At 46.6% G+C, this 8,796-nt stretch overlaps 1 protein-coding gene across 4 annotated transcripts in view; it reads left to right on the top strand.

Moving 5' to 3' along the window:
- Positions 1-8,796, top strand: part of RFX2 (regulatory factor X, 2 (influences HLA class II expression)) — a 43,779-nt gene that overhangs the window by 6,151 nt on the left and 28,832 nt on the right. For all 4 annotated transcript variants that reach the window (XM_010828221.1, XM_010828220.1, XM_010828219.1 and 1 more), the window contains exon 4: positions 2,206-2,467. In XM_010828221.1, the coding sequence (XP_010826523.1) occupies positions 2,206-2,467 (262 nt within the window). The remainder of the gene's footprint in view (positions 1-2,205; positions 2,468-8,796) is intronic.

Genomic DNA, 8,796 nt, shown 5'->3' with positions numbered 1-8,796 from the left:
GGTTATTGATATTTCTCCCAGAAATCTTGATTCCAGCTTGTGCTTCTTCCAGCCCAGCATTTCTCATGATGTACTCTGCATATAAGTTAAATAAGCAGGGTGACAATATACAGCCTTGATATTCAGCCAGTATTCCTTTTCCTATTTGGAACCAGTCTGTTGTTCCATGTCCAGTTCTAACTGTTGCTTCCTGACCGGCATACAAATTTCTCAAGAGGCAGGTCAGGTGGTCTGGTATTCCCATCTCTTGAAGAATTTTCCACAGTTTATTGTGATCCACACAGTCAAAGGCTTTGGCATAGTCAATAAAGCAGAAATAGATGTTTTTCTGGAATTCTCTTGCTTTTTCGATGATCCAGAGGATGTTGGCAATTTGATCTCTGGTTCCTCTGCCTTTTCTAAAACCAGCTTGAACAACTGGAAGTTCATGGTTTACGTATTGCTGAAGCCTGGCTTGGAGAATTTTGAGCATTATTTTTCTAGGGTGTGAGATGAGTGTAATTGTGCGGTAGTTTGAGCATTCGTTGGCATTGTCTTTCTTTGGGATTGGAATAAAAACTGACCTTTTCCAGTCCTGTGGCCACTGCTGAGTTTTCCAAATTTGCTGGCATATTGAGTGCAGCACTTTCAAAGCATCATCTTCCAGGATTTGGAATAGCTCAACTGGAATTCCATCACGTCCACTAGCTTTGTTCATAGTGATGCTTTCTAAGGCCCACTTGACTTCACATTCCAGGATGTCTGGCTCTAGGTCAGTGATCACACCATCATGATTATCTGGGTCTTGAAGATCTTTTTTGTACAGTTCTTCTGTGTATTCTTGCCACCTCTACTTAATATCTTCTGCTTCTGTTAGGTCCCTACCATTTCTGTCCTTTATTGAGCCCATCTTTGCATGAAATGTTCCCTTGGTATCTCTGATTTTCTTCAAAAGATCTCTAGTCTTTCCCATTCTGTTGTTTTCCTCTATTTCTTTGCCTCGATCACTGAGGAAGGCTTTCTTATCTCTTCTTGCTATTCTTTGGATCTCTGCATTCAGATGCTTATATCTTTTCTTTTCTCCTTTGCTTTTCGCTTCTCTTTTTTTCACAGCTATTTGTAAGGCCTCCCCAGACAGCCATTTTGCTTTTTTGCATTTCTTTTCCATGGGGATGGTCTCTGTTAGCCTCTGGCTTATCTTGATGTTTTGAGAACTTCATCTTCTACTTGTCAAGGACGTCCAGGGCTCTCTGCTTTTGAACTCTGTGATGCTTGGGGCAGAGTGAGCAGAAGCTCACTGCTAGGCATGCATCCTTGTGCCTGCTTCTGACTCTGGTTTCACGACTCCCCAGTGGGGTCCTGGGAGGGCGTGGAGGCCTGGCTGTGGTTAGAGATGTGACTCCTGGGATCCTGAGTGTCTGCAGCTCAGCGCTGACCCAGAGGAGGATGGGTGAACCCTGGGGCCCCAGCAGACTCTGGGGGCACTCTGGTGGTAGTGGCCTGGTTTGACTGCACTGTGGTCAGAGATGATGTCCCCCAGAGATCGGAGGGACCTCCCTACCCCCCCAGAGGGGCCTTCCCTCAGTCACCCCTGAGGAAAAAACCCTACTGACCTCCTTTCACTGCAGCAGGCTGGACATCAATGGACATGGTGAATGATTTGATCCAGATGTTAAAGGAACATCAGACGAATTCTTGGAATCCTTTAGATATTCTTTTTATAAAGCAATTACATTTAAAAAAACAACTGACTTTCTGGGTTGAAAGAACTAGATTCTCAGGAAGCTGCAAAATGAGCCCAGAGTCCCTTGTACCATTCCCCCAGGCTCCCATCTGGCTCCCTGTCGCCAGTGGTGACAGCATCTGTGATGGCAGGACACTGACATCGGGTGTATTCAGCTTCACAGCCCTTGCACGCACTTGTGCCCATGAGCCTCTGTGTGTATGTGTGGGTGTGTGTGTGGGTGGGTGTGGGTGGATCGGTGGGTGACTTTACATCATCTTACCCCGGGGTAGCCCTCCCATAACCAGGGTCGGGTGCAGTCCCGCCCCATCCCCCCAGGAGGCCCCCGCGTGCAGTTCGCACCTGCGGTTTGTAAGGATTCCACGTGCTTTCTGAGACCCTGGCTGTGAACTTGGCTGTGTTGACAGTCCGTGGCTGACTTAGCCACGCACTCGGTGCCCTGGGCCCCGGCATTGACACGACACCTTTTCTCTCTCCACCAGGCGGACGGCCTACGCCTACAACCCCGAGCCTCAGATGTACGCCCCCAGCAGCGCCGCCTCCTACTTTGAGGCCCCAGGCGGCGCCCAGGTGACCGTGGCAGGCTCCTCCCCGCCCGCAGTCCCCTCCCACAGCATGGTGGGCATCACCATGGACGTCGGGGGCAGCCCCATCGTCTCCAGCGCAGGAGCCTACCTTATCCACGGGGGGATGGACGGCACCAGGCACACCCTGGCCCACACGTCCCGCTCTTCGCCGGCTACGGTATGTACATCCCGGGCTCTGGAGGGGGCAGGTTAAACCCCCAACAGCAGCAGGATGGTGAGTAGAAGGTAGCTGGGACCACGGGCGCTGGGCCCCACCAGCCTAAGACAGGTGCCCCCTCTGTGAACCTGGAGTCCTCGGTAAAGACAGAGAGTGGATAGCCAGGCAGCTGCTGGGAGCGCTGTTGCATGCTGGCGGACGCTACTGCTGCTGGTGTTCCACCATGACCACGGTCATCATCGTCAGCCTCTAGGAGGTGGAGATCGGCACTTCCCTGCGGAACTGGGCTGAACCAAAGCAGAGCTATATGGGCACCCCTTGCCTCTGCCCCAAACCGTGGCTCATCTGCTTTGGAAATATATCTGCTTTGAAAACCCTATGTCCCATACTTACTCTAATTTTTAAAATTAGCACAGAATAGAGTGAACCGCTTGGGTGCATAGAGAGACAAGTTCTGATGCACACACAGACTCGGGTGCCTGTCCCTACCTCAGAATACAGCACGGTGGCGTTGCCCCCAGAACTCCCTGGGTATTTCTTGGTAGTGACACCCTCCTCTCACCCACGAGCCCTATCACGCGTGGGTCTGTCCTCCGTCACCGCAGTTTGTTTTGGTCGGGGGGATCACCCCCAAGATCCCCTGTGTGGCCAGCTTCTTTCCCCCAGCGTGGATCCTGGAGATCCCATCCAGTTGTCGTGTGAGTCACTGGCTCCTTCCTGTTCCTCAGTCGTCTTCCTTTACCCAAAAGTTCATTCATCCTTTCACCAGCCGAGGGCCGCCTGGGTTTTTCCAGTTTTTCATGATATTGAATAAAACAGCTAGAAGTACGCACATGTGTAGACACATGTTTTGCTTTCTCTGGGGTTAATCAATGCCTACAAGTGGGATTGCTTGCTCCTATGGTAAGTACATGTTTAACTTTATCCAAAACCACCCATGTTTTCCTGCGCAGTGTGAGTTCCTCCCCCAGCCAAGTGTGAGCTCCTCTCGTCCACCTTGTCGCCAGCCTCTTCCGTTCTCAGGTGTCGTCAGCATCTTTGGTTTTAGCCATTTTCATCAGTGTTGTAATTTGCATTTTCGTAATCGCTAGTGATGGTGAGAACCCATTCATGGGCTTTGCCTCTCATATATATATATTCTCTGGGGATGTGTCAGTTGAAGTTTATTGTTATTATTTTAACTGTGTTGTCTGTGTTCTTACTGTTAATTTTGAGAATTGTTTGTATATTCTGGATTCAAGTCCCCTGCCAGATTTGTGATATGCAAATATTCTTTACCAGTCTTTAAAGTGTTTTCTATTCTCTTACAAGTTCTATATAAATTTTAGATCAGTTTATCTATATTTACAAAAAATTCCTAGTGAGATTTTGATTAAATAGCCTTAAAGCTCTATATCAGTTTGGAGAGAATTGACATCTTTAAGTATCTTTTGGGTTTGGAGCTATTGTAAGTGGTATTGATTTTTAATTTCCAACTCTTCATTGCTAATGTATGAAAATATAGTTGATTTCTGGCTCTTGACTTTGCCTCCTGAGACTTTACCAAACTCACTTTTTAGTTCTCAGAGTTTTTTGTGGTCTGCAAATAGAAACAGTTTTATTTCCGCCTTTCCAATCTGGATGACTTTTATTTCTTTTTCTTGCCTTACTGCACTGGCTAGAACATCCTGTGCATGCTAATTCACTTCAGTCATGTCTGACTCTTTGCGATCCTATGGGCTGTAGCCCACCAGGCTCCTCTGTCCATGGGATTCTCCAGGCAAGAATACTGGAGTGGGTTGCCGTGCCCTCCTCCGGGGATCTTCCCGACCCAGGTATTGAACCCATGTCTCTTATGTCTCCTGCATTGGCAGGTGGATTCTTTACCACTATCGCCATCTGGGAAGCCCAGGACATCTTGTACGATGTTACATATGAGTAGTGAGAGTGGATATCCCTCAGGGAAAAGCTTCAGTCTTTCATCCCTAAGTGATGTTACCTGTAGGGTTTTCACAATGCTCTTTTTCAGATTGAGGAAGTTTCCTTCTATTTCCAGTTTTCTGAGAGTCTTTATCATAATTGGATGTTGAGTTTTGTCAAATGCTTTCTTGTGAGTTTTGTCAAATGCTTTCTTTTCATCGATACGATCATGTGCTTTTTCTTCTTTAGACTATTGAAATGATGGGTCAATTAAAAAATACCTTCCTGTTTTTGTGGAGGCCTAATTTTCAATAGAAGGGGATGCTCTAACCTCATCCCTGTTCTCTCGATCCTGATGTGTTTCAGGGTCACAGCGATATCAGAGGCCCCCCAAGTCTTGCTGGCCTCTCCTTTCTATGTCCAGAGTGTGGGCGCCGCCTGCCCCACCATCCTGGGGCACCACCAGCCTGTGCCTCCCCACCTGCTCCCTAGAGACAGGCTGTGGGCACCGCCCACCCCGCCATCCCGGGGCACCAGCAACCTGTGCCTCCCCACCTGCCCCCTGCAGGGCCCTCAGCACACCCTCAGGGGACTGGCTGGCAGACCTGAGCATGGAGCTGCTGTCAGTCGGGAGTGTTCCTCACAGACACGATGCCTCCACATCAGCAAACTGCATCGACTCATACTAGTGAATAAACTAGGGTCACAGGTCACAGACCAACTGCAGTCATAGTCATGGTGTTCTCTGTGGTCCACACCACCTCACCACAAACAAAGGCAGCTCAGACCCTGGGCTGCCCAGTCACTGTGGTCTGATATCTGGGGTTCAAGTTTTTTAACTGATTGGAAATCCACCTACCCTGCTCTTCCAGGACCGATTTTATTTTCTTGAGCTCCAAAATCACTGCGGGCAGTGACTATAGCCATGAAATTAAAAGATTCTTGCTCCTTGGAAGAAAAACTGTGACAAACCTAGACAGTGTATTAAAAAGCATTACTTTGCCAACAAAGGTCAGTCTAGTCAAAGCTACAGTTTTCCCAGTAGTCATGTATGGATGTGAGAGTTGGACCATAAAGAAAGCTGAGCACTGAAGAATTGATGCTTTTGAATTGTGGTGCCAGAGAAGACTCTCGAGAGTCCCTTGCTGCAAGGAGATCAAACCAGTCAATCCTAAAGGAAATCAACCCTGAATATTCATTGGAAGGACTGATGCTGAAGCTGAGGCTCCAATCCTTTGGCCACGTGGTTCAAAGAGTCAGCTCATTGGAAAAGACCCTGATTGAGAGCAGGAGAAAGATTTTTCTTCAGGGAAAGATTGAGGGCAGGAGGGGAAAGGGGCAACAGAGGATGAAATGGTTGGATGACATCATCAACTCAGTGGACATGAGTTCGAGCAAACTCGGAGAGACAGTGAAGGACAGAGAAGCCTGGCAGGCTGCAGTCCATGGGGTCACAAAAAGAGCTGGACACAACTTAGCGACTGAACAACAACAATATGTAGAATCTAAAATATGTTACAAATGAATTTATTTACAAAACAGATTCACAGACACAGAAAACAAAGTTATGGTTACCAAAGGGGAAAGTGGGTAGGGGAGGGATAAATTAGGAGTCTGGGATTCAGTTCAGTTCAGTTCAGTCGCTCAGTCGTGTCTGACTCTTTGTGACCTCATGAATCACAGCACGCCAGGCCTCCCTGTCCATCACCAACTCCCGGAGTTCACTCAGACTCACGTCCATCGAGTCAGTGATGCCATCCAGCCATCTCATCCTCTGTCGTCCCCTCTCAGCATCAGAATCTTTTCCAATGAGTCAACTCTTCACATGAAGTGGCCAAAGTACTAGAGTTTCAGCTTTAGCATCATTCCTTCCAAAGATTAGCAGATATAAACTACTATACACAAAATAGATAAACAACAATGTCCTACTGTACAGCACAGGGAACTATATTCAATATCCTTTGATAAACCCGAATGGAAAAGAATATGAAAAAGAATATATATATTTTAGTTGCGGTATCTGGGGCCTTGGGATGACAGATTCAAGCTCTGCAGTGTGCAGGCTACAGCAGACGTCTCTGAGACGTGCCACTAGAAATCGAGGAGTTTCTTGTCTGAGTCATCAGAGACTCAGCTCCTGCTTTCAGGACCCCAGCAAACATCCTGGCTCTGACCACCTGCACTCGTGGGTATAGAGGAGCCAAATCTCACATCCTCTGTCTAGCTCTCCGAGAAGACCGTCACATGGTCACTGCAAGTAGATGTGTCTGTAAGGGACTAGCTTCCGTCTACGCTCAGTAAGACTGATGGAGAGCCTGTCCATGCCTCCTTGTGTCTGGCCTGGCTTCCCACGCGGGCCTCTCCATTCTCATGGCACCCTTCCTGGTGGCCCACGGGGCTGGTGCACCATCCACGTGGCCTCACAGCTCACAATGGATCATCAGCTGCAAAACAGCTCTTATCTGTAGCCTGTGTTTTCAGGGAAGATCAGGATATCTTGACGGCAAGCTCACATGCCTACTGGGCTTTTGCTAGAGGCTACCTTGCCCCCTGGACAGACCTTTGTCCAAATACCACAGGAAACATTTTGCCAGCAAAAGCACATCCATTTTTTCTCTAAAATATTCGTCATCAGACTTCCCTGGCAGTCCAGCAGTTAAGACTCAGTGCTTCCACTGCAAGTGAAGTGGGTTCAATCCCTGGTCAAGGAACTAAGGTCGTGCAACCAACCAAAACAATACATGAATGAATAAATAAGTAATTCATCATCACTTTTTATCTGTTTAGGAGACTTTTTTAGAGAAATTTTAGGTTTATAGAAAAATTGAGCCTCAGTTCAGTTCAGTTGCTCAGTCGTATCCAACTCTTTGTGACCCCATGGAATGCAGCAGCCCAGGCTTCCCTGTCCATCACCAACTCCTAGACCCTACTCAAACTCACGTCCATTGTGTTGGTGATACCATCCAACCGTCTCATCCTCTGTCGTCCCCTTCTCTTCCCGCCTTCAATCTTTCCAAGTATCAAGGTCTTTTCCAATGAATCGGTTCTTAGCATCAGGTGGCCAAAGTATGAGAGTTTCAGCTTCAGCATCAGTCTTTCCAAAGAATATTCAGGACTGATTTCCTTTAAGATGGACTGGTTGGATCTCCTTGCAGTCCAAGGGACTCTCAAGAGTCTTCTCCAACACCACAGCTCAAAAGCATCAATTATTTGGCGCTCAGCTTTCTTTAAAATCCAACTCTCACGTCCATACATAACTACTGGAAAAACTATAGCTTTGACTAGATGGGCCTTTGTTGGCAAAGTAATGTCTCTGCTTTTTAACATGCTATCTAGGTTGGTCATAGCTTTTCTTCCAAGGAGCAAGCGTCTTAATTTCATGGCTGCAGTCACCATCTTCAGTGATTTTAGAGCCCCCCCCCAAAATAAAATCTCTCACTGTTTCAATTGTTTCTGCATCTATTTGCTATGAAGTGATGGGACCAGAGGCCATGATCTTAGTTTTCTTAATGTTGAGTTTTAAGCCAACTTTTTCATTCTCTTCTTTCACTTTCATCAAGAGGCTCTTTAGTTCCTCTTCACTTTCTGCCATAAGGCTAGTGTCATCTGCGTATCTGAGGTTATTGATATTTCTCCCAGCAATCTTGATTCTGGCTTGTGCTTCATCCAGCCCAGCATTTCTCACGATGTACTCTGCATATAAGTTAAATAAGCAGAGTGACAATATACAGCCTTGACGTACTCCTTTCCCAATTTGGAACCAGTCTGTTGTTCCATGTCCAGTTCTAACTGTTGCTTTTTGACCTGCAACAGGAGGCAGGTCAGATGGTCTGGTATTCCCATCTCTTTAAGAATTTTACACAGTTTGTTGTGATCCATACAGTCAAAGGCTTTGGCGTAATCAACAAAGCAAAAGTAGATGTTTTTCTGGAACTCTCTTGCTTTTTCAATGATCCAGCAGATGTTGACAATTTGATCTCTGGTTCCTCTACCTTTTCTAAATCCAGCTTGAATATCTTGAAGTTCAGGGTTCACGTACTGTTGAAGCCTGGCTTGGAGAATTTTGAGCATTACTTTGCTAGCAAAATGGTTGTCTGAGGAAGCCTTACAAATAGCTGTGAAAAGAAGAGAAGCTAAAGGCAACGGAGAAAAGGAAAGATATACCCATTTGAGTGCAGATTTCCAGAGAATAGCAAGGAAAGATAAGAAAGCCTTCCTCAGTGATCAATGCAAAGAAACAGAGAAAAACAACAGAATGGGAAAGACTAGAGATCTCTTCAAGAAAATCAGAGATACTAAGGGAACATTTCGTGCAAAGATGAGCATCATAAAGAACAGAAATGGTATGGACCTAACAGAAACAGAAGATATTAAGAGGTGGCAAGAATACACAGAAGAACTACACAAAAAAGATCTTCATGACCCAGATA

Source organism: Bison bison, unplaced genomic scaffold (genome assembly GCF_000754665.1).
Source record: "Bison bison bison isolate TAMUID 2011002044 unplaced genomic scaffold, Bison_UMD1.0 scf7180017864492, whole genome shotgun sequence".
Lineage (NCBI taxonomy): Eukaryota > Metazoa > Chordata > Mammalia > Artiodactyla > Bovidae > Bison > Bison bison.
This window is presented reverse-complemented; position numbering and strand designations above follow the sequence as displayed.